Raw genomic sequence first — 21,562 nt, forward strand, 5'->3', positions numbered from 1 at the left:
TTCTAAGTAATAAACATATGATTTGTTTTAGAAAAGTTACTTATAATTAAATTTGACAAAAAAAAAATGAGATAGTTTATAGAATTGCCGTGTAGTTGTACTTTATAATATGAAACATCCTCATAAAATTGAGATAACATCATAAAATATTAATTTTTACAAAAATTTAAAGAAAAAGTTTTAACAGTAGAACAAAGTTAAATTAATGGTGGTATATATGAAGAAATTATTTTTTATGAGACTATTTCTATGTTTATATAGAGGTGAATACTTACAACCCGTTTTCTTTTAGAATTAATAATTAATTGTATAATTTCTTTAATTATTATGTTAGTATATTCGTTAATTGTATAATTTATTTAATCATCCTTTTTCTTGTAGAATTAGCATTATTTCTTCATATACATATTAAATTTATCATTTTATATTTTTAAAATTGTTTAAATTTTGAATTTTCTTATGATTATATGATAAAATTGACACGTATCGCGATCACTTGAGTTACTAACTTTAAAAACCAAACATATATATACACATATAACTCATTTAAATTTTAAGTTTGATTTTGTAGGTTAAATACGCATTGTTTTTAACTATAGGGTAAATTTGCAAAGATACTTCATTTGAATGGTTCTTTTTGGAAGGAAAAAAGAAAACAGTTCTTTTTTTTTATTTTTTTTTGTAATTTTCTTGGATTTAAAATAATGTGGGAAAATAATAATGTTATAAAAATATAAATACGCAAGTGCTAATGTTTTTGGGGGATAACCATAATAATAAATAAGTGGAGAAATCATCGATTGTCCTTTGTTTCGCCTAACCCAGTTTCCCCCTAATAAACCTCACCATCGTTCACCATCCCAAATCTCTCAATTAGAGAGACGGCGAATCAACCCTAAATCGAATCCTTGGGAGACGAACATACAACTCCTAACAATTTCCAATTTGTAATTTTCCTTCTAAATTTTGTTCAATCTTTTTTTTTTTTTGTTCTTACCCGATTTTTATTTGATCTTGTTTTTGTTCGTTTGATGGATCGATTGAGTAATTCTTGTGTTTGAAGTTTTGATTTATATGTTTTTGAGGATTGTTATATATATCTGCCTTTGATTGTCGTTAATTTTTTTTTTTTTTTTTTGTGGATTTTGACATGAGATTTAGGTATTTTTGATTTGGGGGGTTTTTAGGGTTAATTTAATTCTCTTTTAGGGAATAAGAGAATCTGATTTTTTTCTTAGATTCCTGATGTTTAAAGTTGTTGTTGTTGTTTTGAACTTTGGGAATTTTTAAGTTAGAAAAGTTTCTTATTTAAGCCAAAACCTGTCAATTCGTCTATGGTTTTGTAATGAACTCTGATGATGTGGATTTGTCTAAATCTTGGTTTTGAGGGTATTGTAGTGGAAGCCTGGGGTTTTTTTTTTTTCTTGCTAATCCAATGTCTCTCAAGGTTAGGGTTCTAGTTTCTTATTTTCCATGATGATGCAATTAGTTTACATGATTACTAACTTGACAGTGTTTTATTGTATAAAGTTGTGTATGGATCAACCATGTGTTTAATGGTATGCGATAATGTTAATGCAGGTTTTGGGACAATTGGGTTGCCCTGCGGATTAACGAGTTGTGATTTAAGTTATTTATGCCGAATTTGGTGTCGTCCCTCAAGGATTTTCTCTGTTTGAAACTGTTTACTTCGTTGGTGGTTGCATTTTGCTCAGCAATTTAACAAGTGATCTTTGTCGTAAATTTAAAAAAGTTCAGGCGATCAAGTAGTAAGAAAGTAGAATTTTCAACAGGCTGCTCTCCTGCGGTAAGCTTATTGCTTCTTTTGATGTGTAAAGATTCTTCCGCTTGTCTTAGTTTTTGTGCTAGTTTCATGACCTCAGTATATAATATATCTAGCTTATGTTTGTGTGACATGAGAATTATATATGTTCATATGTTCTTGATTTGTTTTTGCTGCTACTTGCTTGATTTGAGATTTAAGAAAATGAAATTTGTCTTGCAATTTTTCCTATTTGACTAGAAAAACATTAATAGTATTTTTAAGCCTCAATTCAGTGTTTCTAACTTTCTCGATGCGTGAGTAGCTTACACAGTGCTTACAAGATGGCTGGTGTAAAGCGAAAATTAAGTACCGAGTCAGATGTTCATGCTCTTCACAAAGAACTGGATGAGGTTTCATGTCCTGTTTGTATGGATCACCCACATAATGCTGTTCTACTGCTGTGCAGCTCTCATGACAAAGGTTGCAGGTCCTACATCTGTGATACCAGTTACCGTCATTCCAATTGCCTCGACAGGTTTAAGAAACTGCATTCTGAATCACCAAACGACCCTACTCCCGAGGCGAACTTGGCTTCAAGGGAATACAACAATGAATCCCAATACGAACATGGCACAGCCAGTCGAAGCAGTTTTCACCGAGGCTCTGCTGGGGATTCTGAATCGCTGAGGAGAAGAAGAAGAGTGGAGGAGGAAGAACAGTCTGAAGATATCTCAAATTTGAAATGTCCTCTATGCCGGGGTACTGTTTTAGGATGGAAGGTTGTAGAAGAAGTAAGAACGTATCTTGATCTCAAGAACCGAAGTTGCTCCCGAGAATCTTGCTCATTTACTGGCAACTACCAAGATCTGCGTCGCCATGCCAGAAGGATACACCCAACAACTCGTCCTTCAGACACTGATCCATCAAGAGAGAGAGCTTGGAGGCGGCTTGAGAACCAAAGGGAGTATGGAGATATAGTCAGTGCCATACGTTCTGCCATGCCTGGTGCTGTTGTAGTAGGAGATTATGTTATAGAGAACGGAGATAGGTTTCCAGGTGAGAGGGAAGCAGCAGGAAATGGTGGGAGCGACCTGTGGACTACATTAGTGTTGTTTCAGATGATTGGGTCTCTTGACAATGGAGTTTCTAGTGGTGGTGGTGGATCAAGATCTCACAGGTCAAGGGCATGGAGGAATCATCGCCGTTCTTCAGATAGAAGATACCTTTGGGGGGAGAATCTTTTGGGTCTACAAGATGAACATAATAACAACGACGATGAAGAGTTGCGTTTGCAGAACGATGGAGGTGACGCTTCTACTCATGTTCCAAGAAGAAGAAGAAGATTTGGACGTCCTAGATCAAGTGGAAATCATCCGCGATAAGCTTTGGTAAAATTAAATATAAAATCATTGGGTTTTGGTTGTAGAAACCACCTTTGTGATTACTGAAACCAGTTTTGTCTTTAGGTGCTATCGATATCTCTCGGGTCAGAACCAGGCTGTGATGCAAAGGAAAAAAAAGGTTTTGCCGAGAGCCTTAGGATTGTTTGGTATTTTATGTAAATGTCATTTTGAGCCTTCTTAAGTCGCTCATTGTATACTAAGTATTGGTTTCTATGCAATGTCTTTTGTTTCACATGGAAAAATGTTTTTTTTTTTTTTTTTTTTGGGTTGTTGCTATGAACTATGAAGTTTTTTTTTATCTAGGAGACTGTTTCTTTCAACTAAGGTTGATCCTTTATCTAAAATGGACAAGTACATGGAAATAGCATATATAAGAAAAATGTCTAAAATGAAGACAACAACTTTTGTCACAAAAAAAAATTGTCACTAGTCAAATAAATTACAAAGTGGAGACTTCTTTTTTCTTCACTTGGCCAAGTAGTCATTGAAGATTTCTTTTACGATTCTCGTATAAACAATGTAACCAACTTCTTTTTGTTTGGTAGATAGACGTAGAAACTATGTGAACAAGTGTTGTAACAGATGTGTCTAAAACCAACCACGACATTAGTTAGATATCGTAATTGTGACTTAGGACCACCAAATCATAACCTATCATTGTACTTGAAGCATGTAGAGGGTTGATATGAGGCCACGTCACACGTTATGACATGCGGGCATGAACCATAACACGTTCGATCTCGCAGAGTTCGACGAACGGCATTGGAATTTAAATCGATATTGAAAGGTGTCTCCCCACACTCAAGTTTAGTAACTGAAATAAATTGCGTTTTTGCTTTCATTTTCAATCAAAATTCTTGTACCAAACAAGAACCAAAGCTACACACAAATACACAATAACTTCCACAAGATTTTGTCCCGTCGGTCTTAGTAAGGATATGGAATCGTATAAAGGTATTATTGTAATGAACTCTTTACTAAAAATGTTCCATGTGGATCTTTAATTGGGAATGAATGTCTAAAGGTATTAAAAAATAGTTATGTAAGTTAACAATTATTGTAATGAACTCTTTACTAAAAATGTTCCATGTGGCGCTTGCATGTTCTTCTTAGACCCTTTCAATATTTATATACGAATTAGTCTTGATTAAGCAGACAACATCCGGTAATTTTGTGAATAGAATTGGTCAACCCTCCCTAAACATGATTATCTTGTTTTTATAAAGAACTAGGAAAATTGGGTGAATAGCCCATGTTGATTATCAACTTTCTCATATTACTCACATTTTTACTCACATCTTAATTAAGAAAACTAATTCTTATGACGAGATTGCCTTTGTCCCTCATTTCCCTCTCACAACCTAGCCTACAAGCAAGAGTTTTCGTGCAAACATTTTCCGGATTGACTCATATATTACTTATATACTAGTGTTACTTTCTTGTAACTTCCAATAAAGGGATCCTAACACTTGATATTCTAATGCGGGAGATGGCTCCTCGCGTAACTTCTTACGGATCCAAAGTCTATGTGTCGTGCCACGCTTAGCTAGTATATATTATTTGAAATCTATCCCCAACAAGTGACTTGAGTTATACAACTAGTAAAACGGAGAGAGCTTACATACACATGTACTCATGCTATAAATCTTCTAGAAATTTCTAATAGTGAAAATATTTCAGTTTGAGGGACCCTGTGAAATTATATGACCTAACTTACAAGTGTGTGGCTGCGGGTAATGGCAACAAGGCCTTGATACGAAGTAGAGCTACAACCCACAATCCAAAGAAGCATGTGTATGTATATAAACCCACTTTGGTACAATGCCACGTTCATGAGTTTCCGTATACACCCCAAATTAGATTGAGTCAAACAAATTATATAAAACACTTATATCTTCTTTAGTTTCCCAAGTCATCTCTTGTCTTCATCTTCTGATCCAAAGTCTCTAATTATATGTGTAAGAGAGAATCTGTTTGACACATTTGGGACAGATCTACGTTTGACCCACCAGAAATATACAGAAGCGAATAATCACACAAGCCCTATACTATATTATACCAAAAAAAGCATCTTCGGCCAGAACATGGAGGTTAGTCATAGTCACATGTGTTCCATATCATTCACATGTGTCCATAACACAAAGGACCATATTTATAAGAGTTTAATCTTTGTGGGTTTTGACCAGATCTTTCAATGGCTCTTTAAGTTAGGAAAGGAAACAGGGAGATCAGAGTCCAGCTCAATCAGTTGTACTGATCATGAACCAACCACAACTCTAGCAAGTAAGTAACAACATATTTCTTGATCCTTAGTTCACAATGTACAACAGTTCATATTTTTTATCTTACCTTATTATTACTAGAAAATTTGACATTTTTGTTTATATATTATAAATGGTGAGTTTATGTAGATTATCTACTCTTGTAACTTTAAACTTTTAATAAACAAGTTTTTGGCTAACTAATTAATAACGATTATAGTAACCATTGTGTTTTCTGACAAAATCATTTGATAAATGTGATCAAGATTACACAGATCAGAGAACAAGAAGATCATCTACAAGAGGGTCTAAACATAGAAACAGTTACAGAGGAATCTGGTTATGGTGTAGAAAAGATGTAGCAAAGGCTTGTTTCTATAGCACACTGAATTTAAGAAGAGTTAGTAGCTTTAGGAGGCAACAGCTAGTTCGCTCCATGGAAAAGATGAAAGCACAAAGAGGAGGAGGAGAAGAAGTGACATCAACAAGGTTTGATCCTAAAAAGGCTATCAAAGTCTTGGAACCAGAGAAAAAAGAAGAAACCAATAAAGAGAAGGCTAAAAGCGAACAGAGCAAAGGTAAAGCCACACTTTTAAGAATGAAGGAGCTCATCAAATGGGCTGCAGCAGCCAAATCCGACAAAGCTGTCAAATTCTTTACCCCTAAGGTCTGTTTTTCTTTTTTCTCATTGGTTCAAACCCATTTGATAACTCAAATGGATAACTAAACATATATAATATTTCAGATAATGATGGAGTTGAGAAACCGAAAAAAGTTGAAGATGATGAGAGAGGTGAATAATGAAGAATCAACAAAAAGGATGAGTAGTGTATCTGCAAATATAAGTTTGAGATGGGAGAGTAGTGAGAGTTGCACAACACACTCTTCCTCTGATCAGATTTCTATAGTTTCTTCACCAGCAATCCTTGTTTCTTTGGGTCCTACGCCACTCTACCACTGCAGATCCAGGAAAGGCAACTGGATCACTACTGATTCTGAATGTAAGGCCACATTATTCAATTTCATTTTATTTAAACAAAAGAACTAAGAAATGTTTTTGAATTTCCTATACATATAACTTCTGTTTTTCTTTCAGAAACCTATATATATATATATATATTTTTTTACATTTTAAATCACAGTGATTGATCACAAAATTTATATTCTTTTGCTATGTCTGACTTGTGTATTTATTTGTCTAAGTTCTTTTACGTATTTTGGATTTTGCAGTTGTGGTGTTAGAGTTATGAAGAGAAAAATTAGGTGTGGTGGATGAAGGCAACGACAAGGACAACCAATTGATTCTCATCCCTAGATAAATTTTGCAAGTAAAAATCCAATGCCACTGTAATTAACCTTTACCATTGTTCTTCGGTGATTTCAAATTTCTTTATGTACTTTTATAGAATTGAGTATGATGAAGAAACTTACAAATATATTACTTTCTTTTTAGCTTTAATAATTAATCTGATAGACCGAATTGGATTGCCACTATAAAACGGTGTAAATCATTGTTTTTGTTATAGAAGAATTTTTTAGTGTGGTAGTGGGATGATATAACATTCAGTCTAAAAATTATAATCTGATTTAAAATTGTGTTATTAGGTCATATGGTTTATGGTATTGGCGGAAAAATTAAAATGGTTTGGACTTCAAAATAAAGATTTAACAGAATACTGAAACAAGGTAAAACAATGTAAAGAGTTCTTTAAATTTATTTAAAGCCGGGAATTAAAGTTTTCTAGAAAAATAAATTGGTTAATGATAAATCGAGAAAAAAAAACTAATTTGATAATTTTAAACTTAAGACGTTTGAATTCATGTGCAATGCTGATCTAAATGAAAGCTACTAAAAGAATTTGCATAAAATACGGCATAATTTATGGATATAATGTTAACACTTTTTGGATTATAAATTTATAATACAAGTTTGTGAGATCATAAAGTATAAACCTCCAAAATGAATGTTTACCTCTCTTTCAACCACCACGTGTATAAAATCCTCATCCAACTCTAAACCTTCTTGTTTAAACCCTTTGCAAGTTAAAATCATATCGCAAAAATTGCAAAAACTTGTATATGATTCAAATATCATCAACTTCTAAAGTTTACATAACTAAATTTTTTTTTAGGTGTGATTGGTTGGACCGTAAGTTTTTTTCTACCTTTCTGATTTTTTTTATAAAGCTATAAATTTTTACAAATCATGTTTTCAATAAATGTTTACGATATTACCAATCATGTTGTGGTTTTAGTTTTCAACATTACAACCCAAAAAATGGATTATTGTAGCATGTGAAAATCCTACAGCCATGTAGAAAATCTAGGTAGAATCTATAGATTCACCAAGTTTTTGAATTTCTGAATTTGCATAAAATAAGAAATAAATTACAGATATTTTTTTCAATACTTATTATTATTTAGATGATGTGACATGAAACCAAGTTTTTTTAAAACTTAAAATTTACACACAAATCTAATATTTGATCATGTTTTTTTCTTTTTAAAAATATTACAGCAAAAAACTTACATCAACAAAATCTAAACTTACAACCAACAACAAACCTGCATCAAAAATCTCAGCTACAATTCACCAGTAAAATTTTTATTTTCTTTTATTAAAGGTATAAAATTGGATACAATATTTAATACATTGAAATTGCAATAAAAAATAGTTCTGTAATTACTCATATTTTTTTTATTTTTTTTGTCACCCTACTAATAAATAATCATAAGTAGATTTTAAGTTTTTAACTATAGATTCATTCGAGAAGCCTTTTAATGGCTAAAATAAAAATATTTTTGGAAAGAAAAAAACACATTTGCTATCTATTTTTTGCAATAATTCATAAAAGCCGTACACTTTTTCATCTCCCAAATTCTCTCGGTCACACGTTCTCTCCATCGTTGCATTTATTCATGCTCTCTGTCTCCTTCTTCGTCTTCTCAAACAACGAAATCAACAAAAAAGGAGAGAACTCAAAAAAAAAAAAAAAAAAAAAAAAAAATGTCAGATATCAATCCAGAATTCGAATCATCATCATCCTTCAACACACTAAACACCGACGTAACAGAATCAATCCTCTCCCATCTCCCAATCCCTTCCTTAGTCCGTTTCACTCTCGTCTCCAAGCTATGGCGTTCAATCATAACCTCTCTTCCTCCTCCTCCTCCTCCTCATCCTTCTCCATCTTCATCATCACCATGGCTCTTCCTCTTCGGTATCCACAATACTTGCTCTTTCCACAACCAATCCTTCGCCTTCGATCCTCTCTCCAACTCTTGGCTCCGTCTCCCTTCTTCCTCCTCTTCCTCCGATCACCTCGTCGGATCTGATCGCTTCCTCTTCACCACCGCTCCTCGTTTCTCCTTCTCGCCGATCCTCAAACCTAATTGGCGATTCACTTCCCCTGTTCGGTTTCCTCGAATCAACCCTCTCTTAAGCGTTTTCACGGCTCGTTCCGGCTCATCCAAGCTGATCCTCGTCGGTGGATCTTCGCGAATCGGCGGATTAGTCGATATCGAGGAACGATTAGCTGTACAAATCTACGATCCGGTTCTTGACTCATGGGAGCTCTGTTCACCACTCCCTGCTGATTTCAGATCTGGTCAGGATCATCAAACTCTAACCTCGGCTCTGTTTAGGAGAAGGTTCTACGTTTTCGATAACTATTCCTACTTTATATCCTCGTTTTGCTTGGATTCTTATACCTGGAGTGATGTTCAAACGCTTAAACCACCTGGACTCTCGTTTGCGTTCTTGAATTCGTGTAACGGTATGCTTGTTCTCGGTGGGATGTGTGGTTTCTCGTTTAATCTGTGGAGAATCGAAGAAGGTTCGATGGAGTTTAGCGAAATCGCGGTTATGCCTGAGGATTTGTTGTTTGGATTAGTTGATAATGAGGATGAGGAGGAAGAGGATAGTAACAAGTTTAGGAGTTTGAAATGTGTTGGCTCTGGTAATCTTGTTTATGTGTTTAATGATGATTGTCATAAGAAGTTTCCAGCTTGTGTTTGTGAGATTGGTGGTGAGAATGGCAAGTGTAGTTGGAGAAGAGTGCCTCCTTTGCCTTCTCCTGTTAATAAGTTTCATAAAGTTGTTAGTTTCTGCTCTACTGTATCTATTAGCGATGTTTTTCACCCCGAGGATGCTCAGATTGGTGGTTTGATCCGCATTTGAGTTTATGCTTACTCATGCCACTGGTATGATCATCCATACCTTATCTCTCTCATTTGATTGAATTACAGTAGATTGAGAATCATTGTAATACCGCTTGTTAGGAAAAGTTTTCACCGGTGATAGATGAAAATGTCATTGACGACGTTGTCACTTATTATATAGCCTTTGTTGTTTTAGTGATAGTACAGGGATAATGAAACATTCTGTGTGTTAGTTTCACTAGGGCTTAGATAGAGAGATTCAGAAACCGAATTACATTTAAATCTTCGTGCTGCAGGGTCAGCTATTTTGAATCCAATCTTAGTGAATGTGTATTAACAATTTTCTTGAGCCAAAGCTGGCAAACATTGATGAGTTCTTTTGGTACAGTTTATGGTGTACTACTACTAATGACTTCATCATACCTTGTGACTTGGCAGAGATGTAAAGTGGAGATGAAGAGAGAAGGAAAAATAAATGGGGCGTGTAATTAATTAGCTGTAAACTGGATTCGAATTCTTCGTAAATGTTATGTTAATTCTTTGTTTCTACTGTTTTCTGTATTTAAAATTTTAAAGAAGATTCATTAAGTATTTTTGTTGTACTATAAAACTATAAAAGTTCACAGTTTCTTGTACCAAAGCAAGCTAACATTGTGATACATTCTAATAAGGGAATGGAATATATCATTTTTTTGGTATTGAAATGGAGCCAATCAACCAAATGAAAACTAGGGTGAACCGCGGCTGGAGGGCACTCTTGTGAGGAGGACTAGCAGATTCGTTACATTACAAAATTATCGCCAGAAATAAATTGGATTTTTTCCACTCCTTTTCTTCCTCTTGCCGGATTTCTCGCCGGTTTGTCCGATACTCTCTCTCGCGTTTGCTTTTTCTGTATTACAGAATCCTGATTTTGCGTAATTTCTCGTGATTCTGTGTTCGTCAGTGTTTACTATGGAGATTTCTCCGAGTCAGTATGACATTTTCTCTGTAAGCATCATTGAGTCAGTCACTGAGTTATGTGGGTTTTGTTTTCTCTGCTTTCTCGTTTCTTATATCTCTTTCCTATCAAACCTTTGCAATTATTGTACTGATCGCAACCTGTATATATTATACAACCTCCCAATCATTGTTTCATGTAGAATCATAAAGGATATTGACTAATCTTAATGTCATACACATTGAGTCACAGATGATTATTGAATTGTATTATCTCTTGATTTTTGAGGTTTGTTTGTTTGTTTCCTCCTAGGTTTTAATATTTATGTTCTGTGACTGGTTTAAGTTAGAAGAAAGCTTGGTCCCTTTAGATGTTATCCCGAGTTATTCTTGTGTTTCTCTCTATACTGTGATTTAATAATGCGTTGTCTGCATTTTGTGATATAACTTGGTCCTTTTAGACTTCTTCAAGAATATTAGGATGCCCTTCTATTCATTAACCATTTTGTCTCTGTTGATTTATCCCTACATTCTCTGATGTTCTGATGTCCATAAATCTTATTAAGTTCATTCGAATTAGATTTTAATGTTCTCTTTTTGTTAATATATGATGTTTGAATTTGAAGTGAAGTACTCTTATGTGAAAAGGTGTTTTGGAGTTTGGATAAAGCAGTTTCAAAACCTGTTTATGTAGAAGAAAGCTGTTTCAAAACCTGCTCTATGTCCTCTAGTTTCTTCTCCCATTGTTTCATGTAAGAAATGTAAATCTCAAGTTTGAGTGATGACAATGTTGATTATCAGCTTTTCAGGTTTGTTTGTCTCCTAAGTTTTATGTATTTGTGTTATGTGACTGGTTTTTTCTTCCTTAGATCCAGGGTAAGATGACTTCGACTTTCAACGCTAGCAGTGGAGATGTGAAGGCAGAGGCGATAATATTTCAGCAGCCAGCAGCCAAGGGGTCTAAACCACAGGATTTGGCCGCCAGCCTCGAGTAAATATTGAACCCAAAACTCATCTATATATTTCTCTCTATCAGCTTCTTGATGCTACCAAATCAACATTTCTCTCAGGATTCAAGGTCGGTACCGCAGCCAGCATCGTAGACCTCCTCATTCAAAGCGGAGGGCTTCCAGACATTCAAAGCCGTGGTCCAAACCACAGCATGTGTTATATCAAAACGATGAGGAGATGATTAACGCCCACGAGAGATTCTTTCGTTTGCTCGAGGAAGCCCGTCCTGCGATCCAAGAAATGATGCGTTCAGCTTTGAATGCTAGCCATGGAGATGTGAAGCAGGCAGAGGTGGAGGCGAAGATTCCGAAGATGCATGCAGCGAAGATGGTGGTGGAGCCGATAGCATCCACGGTATTCTTGAGTGACTCAGACGAGGAGGCGATAGTTATCGCCCACGAAAAATATACACGCTTGCTCGAGGAAGCCGGTCGTGACATCCAAGATAAGATGACTTTGACTCTGAACGATGGAGATGTGAAGGCAGAGGCCAACCTCGAGTAAATATTGAAACCAAAACTCATCTATACATATATATCTCTCTATCAACTTCTTGATGTTATCAAAACCAATATGTCTCTCAGGATTCAAGGTCAGTACCGCAGCCAGCAGCGTAGACTGATACGGATCGTGGTATCACCTAGACCATGAAGCCTTAACTTATTAATAGATTATTAGGTTTCTTTTTCATAATTAGATTAAGGCTTTGAAATATTTACTTATTAAGGTTTAGGTTGGTTGTACTAGGGTCTATAAAAGGACTCCTTATGCTAATGAGAATATCAAGCCCCAAGAATTAACCTTAATCTCTAAGAGAGAATTAGGGTTAAGAGGGAGTTAAGCTTTCAATCCTTTCTTAGATCTCAAGCAAATAGTAGGTTCATAACATTTGGTATCAGAGGGGAACGATCCTATGAAGGGAGCTGAGCCGTTCGATATGATGGGAAATTTTGATAAGATAATCGATAAGCACTATGAAAAGATTATGGAGATGTTGAAGGAGTTCCAAGCAGCGGTGATGGAGACGGTGACTTCAAAACCAGATCCGGTGTTGGTTGCGGTTCCGGTTTCAAAGATAGAGGAACAAAACCACATGAGGAGAGAGGGGGTGGAGAGAATGACTTCAAAACCACCGGCCGTGAAGACAACCGTGACGGTAACGTTAGGAGCTGAAGCTTCGGTCGAGCCGGAGATACGAGCTGTGTTGGAGCTAAAATCACCGACTCACATGGCTGAGGGGATCATCAACAAATCACTTCTTGCGATATAGATTAAGGAGGAGGAGTCTCTACCTGAAGCTATGGCGTTGAGGATTCAACAAGCAAAAGACATGAGACTTGAAAGACAAGTCGACGTGGAGGGAAGAGACGAAGAAGCTGATGGAGACAAACCGGAGCTTGAGGACAAGCTCCTAATCGAGGAGGGGAGTAATGATACGGATCGTGGTATCACGTAGACCATGAAGCCTTAACTTATTAATAGATTATTAGGTTTCCTTTTCATAATTAGATTAAGGCTTTGGAATATTTACTTATTAAGGTTTAGGTCGGTTGTATTAGAGTCTATAAAAGGACTCGTATGCTAATGAGAATATCAAGCCCCAAGAATTAACCTTAATCTCTAAGAGAGAATTAGGGTTAAGAGGGAGCTAAGCTTTCAATCCTTTCTTAGATCTCAAGCAAATAAGGTTCATAACATAGACCTCCTCATTCAAAGCGCAGGGCTTCTAGACATTCAAAGCCGTGGTCTAAATCACAGCATGTGTTATGTCAAAACGACGAGGAAGCCGGTCCTGAGATCCAAGGCAAGATGAGTTCATCTTTAATGCTACCTATGGAGATGTGAACACGGAGCCGACCTCGAGTAACTAATGATTGAACCCAAAATTCATCTATTAATTTCTATCTAGTGACTTCTTGATGCTAACGAATTAATATGAATTATTCGATGATGATGCTTCCTAAAAGTATCTTATAAGCAAGAAGCAAACTTGATATCATTATATGGGTGCCTTTATTATATTAATTAACTACGAACTAGAGATATGTCTGGTGTGAGAGCGAGTCATCGACGGTATCATCCTGTTTCCTTAACGATATGGTAGGTGTAATTCTCCAGTTATACGCATGCTTCTTACCAGCGGTTACGCCCACCAAACCGAGCACTTGTATTAAGCAAAAAGGGTTTATTTTCAAGTGTTCTGTATAACTAATTAAGCTTTTCACAAAAGCTTCAAGTTTACAAGAGACGGAAAGAAGGTTTCAGTCACGTTTGTTTAGTCTGAGATAAAAATTGGTATTCGTTCCCTTTAACGTCCTCTGTGTAAAGAGTAGTGAAGTTTGGCTCTTTTGCTTTTAATTTTTTTCTATACTAGGATTTCACCCGCGGTACACCGCGGGGCTAAATATAAATTATTGTATTTTAAACAATAATTTTTAATTTATTTAGTTTTTAAATTTTTAATTAATTAACTTTTGTCTAATTAATTTATAGTTTTGTTTACAATTCTTTTTCTTCTTCTTACACTTTTATAAAGTTTATAACTTAATTACATTAAATTTGTTATTAGATAGAATATAAAATTCTAGATTTGTTTTGTTCTCTAGAATTAAACAGAGGTATATGCCTATATGGTATGTTATTTTATATTTTTATGTGTATTTAATTTTTTTTTTGAATATTAAGAATGTGTTATAGTATGTGTAATATTTTGTAGTTCATATACTAAATAATTTATAAGTTAATTTTCCAAACTATGATTACAAATCTATAGTATATATGTGATAAACTAATAGTTTTAGTGTTGGTTCTATAGTCTAAACCCGTCATGCTAGGCAGGTCAGAAAATATAATTTTCATCTAATATAGCTAATGTTGTAATTTAAATTTTAAAATTATGATATTAACAAATCTAGAAAACAATTTTAATCCAAAATAGCTAATTATAATAACAGCTTTGGTATTTATCAATGAAAGTCATCTTTATGAAAACATGCAATTATTTTTTTGTGTGAATTTAACTATTTCATATTAATATTAGAGAATGTAACTTTTTATTATTTTCGTATTTTAAAAAATCAGAATTAAGACATTTTAGTAAAATTAATTGAATGTTATATGTTAATTGAAAATAACTAAGTTAATTATTATGTTTCCAAAACTATTTAGTCTCTTACTATAGTTATGTATAACTTAATTACTACAGTGAAAATATTTTCTTTTTTTTGAAAGTATAATAATTATGTTTCCAAAATTACAACTTAATTAAATTAGGATCCGAGTTTTATGGAAAATTGTGTTTAATATTAGATTTGTAACAGTAATTAATATATTTAATATCAGTTCCGATTTTGGAAAATCGGTTAGTCATTTTAATATTTTAGTTTAAATTTTATAAATTAAATTTAAATACTAATGGCAGTCTTGTAAATAGGTGACAAGTTCAGGATTTATTTGCTAAATGTACTTGCAAAATATATATATAGATGATTTGGTGACGAGAGAGCCATGTAAAATCTCCATTTAATTTTATGGTCACTAGGTTGACACCCGCGCTAAGCCCCAGAGTTTTCTTTAAAAATTTTGTATTTAATAATACATATATGTTATAATATAAATCATATTGTTTAAAACTATAATTAAATCAAACAGATATATACCTCTCATTTTTGAAGAACAATATATAAGGTGAACACCTTATACTAAAATTCCATATACAAGGTTCATGTGATTTCTAGAGCATTTATTTGTTTGTTTTCTTGAAAAAAATGTATAAAAATATTTTGTCTGCAAATAGATTTAAAAATAAATTCTATTTAAATTTCTTACATTAAAAACAGGTTATTTAGAGTAATACAATAAACTTTATATTATCTCACTGAGACATGGAATCAATAATCAAATAGATATGTTTCTAGTGAAATCACAACAACTAAAATTTAGAAAAACATTAGGCATCAAGATGAAAGGACTTACTTGGATATCTAGATTGAGGATGATAACAAAGAGTTCCAATACTGGTCTGATCAGAAATTTGAAGAGATTCGATACCGCTGGACAAGGATGGTTAAGACTTGAATATTTGGACCGTTTTCTCACTCTATTGGTTTTATTTGTGATCAAGTCAAATGAAAAATGATTATTTTCTCTATATACTTAAATACTGGGTACTCATTCGGGTATTTCAGATTTTAGGGTTTTCGGGTTTAAAGGTATAAGACCAGTTCGGGTATTTCTAGATTTCGGGTTCGGATCCGGTTCGGTTCAGGTATTTCGGGTTCGGATTCGGATTACCCAAAGTTCACAAAACTCAAAATTTTAGTATCTAATTTAGTTTAAATTATTCAACAATACGCAATATATCTGAAAATTTAGAGTATTTTTTTACTCAAATTTACTAATAAACAGTTTAAATACTTCAAATTATCTAAAATATCTAAAAATCTGAATATTTTGGACACTTATATTATTAAAATTATAAATAGTACTAATATATTATTAATGTGTTAATAATGTGGGTATATTCGGATACCCGTTCGGATTTTGATTCGGATCGGGTTTGGGTTCGGGTTTTCGGATTTAGAGATTTAGAACCCGTTCGGGTATTTTACAATTTTGGATACAGGTTCGGATCGGGTTTTTTGGATCGAGTTCGGATCGGATCTTCGGATCCGGGTATTTTGCCCAGGCCTAAGTCCAGCTAAGAAAGCTTAGTGGCCTACGGTTCGCCTCATCCCTCAATTGAAATTAACCCCAAATCCACAAACAATATGAAAACAATAAGACTTAACTACGTATAATACTTCTTCCTTCCCCGGAAAAACACAGACGACACAAAAAAGATGATTAATTAGGGATTACATGCATTGAAACTAACTTCACTGGAGGATGAAAGTATTGTATATTTGAATTTCCACCAGAAGTTCTCTAGCTTTCCAAATTATTAAAAACACAAATCTAAGAAGTTGGTATTGCCGTTGGTATTAATTGCGAGAATGGACTTGGTGTACATACCTATCAATTGGTATTGTCGTTGCAGTCAACCTCACAAGATAAAATGGATGTGCCATTGTAATCCAAAAATTTGCAGATAAAAGACAATGTAAGATATATCGAAATCAATACAATAAAAGTAGAACGTTTTCTAAATCAAAAATTTGATCCCCCAAGTTCATAGTCTATAAACATAGTTTTTTTATGGGTTCCAAGGTTATAAAGATAGACTTAGTTTTAAAATATTGATGGTAAGAAAGTGAAAGTGAGGTGATGCTTTGTTTCTGTTCATGGCTAGACAATAAAGTTTTTTTGGCAATTATCTCTCCTAATTAAAGAATATGAGCAGTTGAGAAATTACAAAGCCTTAACATTTTAGCTCCAACAACATTTAGCAATGAGAAAGAGCAAGTGTAAACTAATAAATAACCTTAAGAAACTCCTTGATCAGCTCGTATCTTGATCTAACCTTGCCAGATATCATGTTGTTGGAATAAGCTTTTTAGAACTAAAAATCTTTAAGAAATCTTTCAAAACTTTTGTTTTCAATGCTTTTGACACTTTAATTTGTAAATAAATATTTGTCTAAGATCAGAGATGCAACTGATTGTCGCCAACCAAATAATCAAAATACTAAACACGGTGGGAACGAATACTAAATATGATATCCTCACAAAAAGTGTAGGTAGAACCAAATGTATTTCTCGACCCATCCTTCCTTCATCTGGATTCGTTATAGCTCCATCTTTTCAAGATCCTTCATAACCTTAAACGCACCCTAAATGATTTTTCATATGAAACATTTTTGGATCTGTTCTTCTGATCGAATTCTTCTTCACTTCAACTTCAATCATCGATTTGAGAATGATTGATATAGCGGTTATGGCTTCGATCGCGAGGAGGGAGAAAAAGTGATGTGTAAAGGAGATTGGTTTTTATTGGAACATAATGCTTAGTTGTATTAATTGTTATAATTTGATTGGATTAAGTTTTTAATGATGTGTCATGCTTAGAAAAGTTTAAAAAGCTTAGGTGTCAACACGAGGTGAGAAACGTTCAACTTTTATTGTATTGATTTGTTTTCTCATAATGCATGCACGTATATTAGCTGCATCTGTTGTGCACTATGATTTCGGATTTAGTATATTAGCTGCATGTGTATTATGATAAACAATAACAAAAATAATAGATTATTTTTTTGAAAAGACAAAGAAATTAGGACAATAATCCATTACAATTATCATATCTCGATCATTTTTATTTGAGATTGTCTAAAACTCTTGTCTCAAGTTTGTTACCACCATTTGAACTTCATAAACATGCTCAACAAATTTTTATATAATCTCCATTATCTTTGGCTCCTTGCGCGCTCTTACAGTTGACTTTATTTCCACTAATCCACTATTTTATTTCCTTCATATGCATTGAAATGCATTTGGTATCTCCACATCTTCCTACTTAGTTTAGTTATGTCACATTATGAGGAATTTGGTTCACCTTTGGAATGGTCTTTGATGTAATTTTGAGAAGATGCCAAAAAATCTTCAATTTCATTTAGAACAAAGAAAATATTTTTTTAAAGAAAACACATGTAACTAAGAATCAATATGAAATAACCATTTATGGAACATTAAACAATATGAAATGTTTCACAAAAAAAAAACTAAAAGACTAAATCCAAGTGCTAATATAAATTATATATGTAGAATTAAGCGAACATGATTTGGGCAAAACTCTTAATTGTGTGTTATTTATCTCAAGAGAGTTGATATATATAGCTAACTTATCTTTAACCTAATTAGATAGAAAATTGATAAACATCAATAAATAAATTTTTTAAATCTCTTAATCCTTACCACACTAGGACTTCTAGAATATTTTTTGTCTTGGACTTCACGGGTTCACTTCAATAACAGACTTTGATGATCCATAATAGTTAGTTCTTATGATACACATCTTGCTGCCCATGCCAACTTTGCAATCATAAAACAGAACACATATCTCATGGAAAACGTATCAAAAACGGACAAATCATGTCAATAGCTCTTCATGGTAAAAACTTCAGCTCGTCTTTGGTCTTGATAAAAAGAAATAACAACATCATGCAGGTGAAAATCCACATATTCACAAATAATTGTCATGATCTCGGACTGTCTACAAATCAGACTAATAATAACCTAAAACATGAGTGTTTCAATAAACTCTCATAATTATTAAACCATAACTAAACTCTCCCTAAATAAGAGAAACCAAAACAAATAAAAAATATTAAGAGATTCTAATCAAGAATATATAAGAGAAAACAAACAACAATGAAGACTTTTTAGTTATTTAAAAAACAAGAAATATCATTACAAAGACAAATAAGATATTTTAATAAAACAACTGGTTGTAAAATATATTTTACCTTAATTAAAATTATTATATTAAAATTCAAATTTTCTATAAAACATATATTTAATTGTGGTGAAAAAAATTATCTTGATAAAACAAACTTTAAGAGTTCACAAATGATATGGTGGAATATGTTAGAATTAACATTAATTCGATGTAAGATGATAGTGATAATCTCTTTCGACACATCTAGCTCTAAATGTGTAAACACAATATTAAATTATCAAGTTACACATATAACTTGGGACAAATCTAAAAATATTAGAAATTCAGATTATATAACTTTCATAATAAACAAGAAAGCCTACAAATCTAACATCACTATATGTAAAAAAAAAAAAAAAAGCACGGGTTAAATCTTAGTATATATATATATATATATATATATATACTAAAATTGAAAAACTTCTTATAAGACTAACCAAACATGCAAAGCTTTATACAAAGATAAAACATCACAAGGGGTGAAAAAGTTGTCCATCTTTTCAATTTCTCATTCATCAATTTTCGCATGATACCAAATCTTGTGATGAGACCATATAACTTGCTCTGGCTTCCAGCCAAAGGGATATACAAGGTTAGATGCAAAACTTCTTATTTATTAAAGAATAAAAAAAAAAATTTAAAAATAATAACCATGGACCTTTTGTTTCTTACATACAGTCTTCTTGTATAAATGATTGAATATTCAAGTTACTTCATAAAAAATGGTTATAAGTTTTATGTTACTTCAAAGCCAACATTATTATCTATATACAGCTAACTTTTTTTCATTTTTAAAAATTTTCTGATGAAGCATCATTGTCAAGAATAAAGCCAATACTCCATAATCTAGAGAAAACATATCGTTGCAAAATCTTCTCATTTTTATTTTAGGTTCAAAATTTCATAAAACATCTTACTGTTCTGTTTCACATCACATGCCATCATTGTAAAATAATTGCGAGAAAACTGTTTTGGTTTGGTTTGGTTGGAGTGTAGTGGAAGCCTACGGGACCCCTAACATTTTTCAATTTGACTGTGAAAGCTACACTACAAATCATAGAAATTATGTCCTTTTGTTCACGACGAAAATCTGTCATTTTACGTAGAGAAAACTTTATCTGTGCTTCTAATATAATCTTTGCTTCTAATATAATCTTTGCTTTTAATTTCTCCTCCTTAGTAGTTCAATTAATTAAGAAAACATAACAAAATAACCTTAAATAAAACTCTATAAGTATTACGTAGTTGAAATATCTTGTTGCGAGTCATCTGATTGCCCCGAAGATTTTCGAGTGTGGACGATTTTCAAAGAGCCAAATCAAACAACTTTAAAGTGTGACTTGATTGTAACGATTGGTGGACAGAAGAAAGGAGAAAAAAAAAATTATCATTATAAAATAAAAGGAAGATACATGGTGGAAAGAAATATGCGTAATGGGAGATCACGATAGGACCAATCTTTTAGCTCTTCATGCGGTTCGCTAAATGTTGAAGTAAAATATGACTTATCGATATCACCCATTTGGTGGTGGCCTCCTTATACAACAATCTTTAAATACGCGCACGCTTGCATACATAGATAGATGGATATGATATATCTATGTTTTAAGTTTTAACTATACATATTTTAGTGAAAAGATATATAAATCTATCGTCATCCATAACAGTTTTTATAATTATGAATTTATGATGACATATTACACTAAAGAAAGTTTAAAACTACAAATTTATCATGTAATAACCTAGAGAACATATCTAGCTATATACACTACCAAATTATTGTCTATGAAACATAGGGACAAATGGTGAGATAATTTTACTGGAACGGGCATGTGCAGAGACTTTTAAAAAGCCTTGAGTCAAGCACAAATAATATATGAGGTGCATGCATGAGTTAATTGTTTCTAGTACAGCAAACTTTCCTTCATCAACGATTCAGAATTACTCTCATATATGTTCGTGGACCTAAGTTTTATCTTTGTAATTTTGTTTAATTTTCTAAATATATATTCTTTTGTTACGAAAGTCAATAATATATAACTAGATGTTGTCTCAAAGTTAGAAATGGAATATGTACATGTACTCACATCATAAATATTATAAATACAAATTTGTGCCGAGACTATAGTTATATTTATGCGTGCACAACAATTATATTTGCTACCTTTATATAATCAAACGATTTCGTCTATTATATGTTTTCAACATTCCACTTTTCTATAGGATATAAAACTTTTCACCAATATTTATACTTAAGTACATTCATAATAACTTATGTTTACTATTATAAAATCTGTAAATTTATAAGTACATACTTATCTACAAATATAGGTATAATTGCAGGTTAACCTTAATTATGTGTACCGTGTAATTGGAATCTTGTCAGTTGTTGTCAATTTGTGAATGGCATAGCAACAAACAATGCAGTATGAAATAAAGAAAACATAAAGAAGAAGCCTAAAATGACGAAAAGGACCACGACGTACAATCGTTCTCGTTGGTATCATTCCGAGAAAGTGAAGGGACCCATGCAATCCACGTAACGGAGACATGCACAGTCTCTCTCCCATACTCGAATAGTATTGTTTATTGTTCCTCTGTCTACCAAATCGAATATCTAATATCTTCTTAACATTTTAGTGATAGATATA

General features: G+C 33.0%; 4 protein-coding genes across 6 annotated transcripts; all 4 read left to right on the forward strand.

Annotated features, from left to right (window-relative positions):
* The first annotated feature begins 745 nt into the window (after positions 1 to 745).
* LOC104789740 (uncharacterized) lies at positions 746 to 3,488 on the forward strand. Its single transcript, XM_087457644.1, has 4 exons — positions 746 to 947; positions 1,582 to 1,807; positions 2,088 to 3,153; positions 3,232 to 3,488. The coding sequence occupies exon 3, from the start codon at positions 2,107 to 2,109 to the stop codon at positions 3,145 to 3,147; it is 1,041 nt and encodes a 346-aa protein (XP_087313770.1). The 5' UTR covers positions 746 to 947; positions 1,582 to 1,807; positions 2,088 to 2,106; the 3' UTR covers positions 3,148 to 3,153; positions 3,232 to 3,488.
* Positions 3,489 to 4,950: 1,462 nt separating this feature from the next.
* LOC104789760 (uncharacterized) lies at positions 4,951 to 6,865 on the forward strand. 2 transcript variants are annotated; one of them, XM_010515408.3, is made up of 5 exons: positions 4,951 to 5,258; positions 5,355 to 5,451; positions 5,696 to 6,096; positions 6,175 to 6,430; positions 6,660 to 6,865. In XM_010515408.3, exons 1-5 carry the CDS (start codon positions 5,253 to 5,255, stop codon positions 6,677 to 6,679), a joined length of 780 nt encoding a protein of 259 aa, XP_010513710.2. In that variant the 5' UTR covers positions 4,951 to 5,252; the 3' UTR covers positions 6,680 to 6,865. The 2 variants fall into 2 exon arrangements, with proteins under 2 accessions (XP_010513710.2, XP_087313894.1); XM_087457768.1 differs by having other exon boundaries at positions 5,238 to 5,451.
* A 1,320-nt stretch (positions 6,866 to 8,185) lies between these two features.
* LOC104707678 (F-box/kelch-repeat protein At3g24760) lies at positions 8,186 to 10,288 on the forward strand. 2 transcript variants are annotated; one of them, XM_010424081.2, is made up of 2 exons: positions 8,186 to 9,632; positions 10,029 to 10,288. In XM_010424081.2, exon 1 carries the CDS (start codon positions 8,437 to 8,439, stop codon positions 9,607 to 9,609), a length of 1,173 nt encoding a protein of 390 aa, XP_010422383.2. In that variant the 5' UTR covers positions 8,186 to 8,436; the 3' UTR covers positions 9,610 to 9,632; positions 10,029 to 10,288. The 2 variants fall into 2 exon arrangements, with proteins under 2 accessions (XP_010422383.2, XP_087313877.1); XM_087457751.1 differs by having other exon boundaries at positions 8,313 to 9,632; positions 9,979 to 10,288.
* LOC147949838 (uncharacterized) lies at positions 10,255 to 12,385 on the forward strand. The gene is made up of 4 exons (XM_087457778.1): positions 10,255 to 10,448; positions 11,399 to 11,520; positions 11,600 to 12,040; positions 12,125 to 12,385. The coding sequence occupies exons 2-4, from the start codon at positions 11,411 to 11,413 to the stop codon at positions 12,189 to 12,191; spliced, it is 618 nt and encodes a 205-aa protein (XP_087313904.1). The 5' UTR covers positions 10,255 to 10,448; positions 11,399 to 11,410; the 3' UTR covers positions 12,192 to 12,385.
* Positions 12,386 to 21,562: the final 9,177 nt, after the last annotated feature.

This window comes from Camelina sativa, chromosome 1 (genome assembly GCF_030686135.1).
Source record: "Camelina sativa cultivar CO46 ecotype springtype chromosome 1, ASM3068613v1".
NCBI lineage: Eukaryota > Viridiplantae > Streptophyta > Magnoliopsida > Brassicales > Brassicaceae > Camelina > Camelina sativa.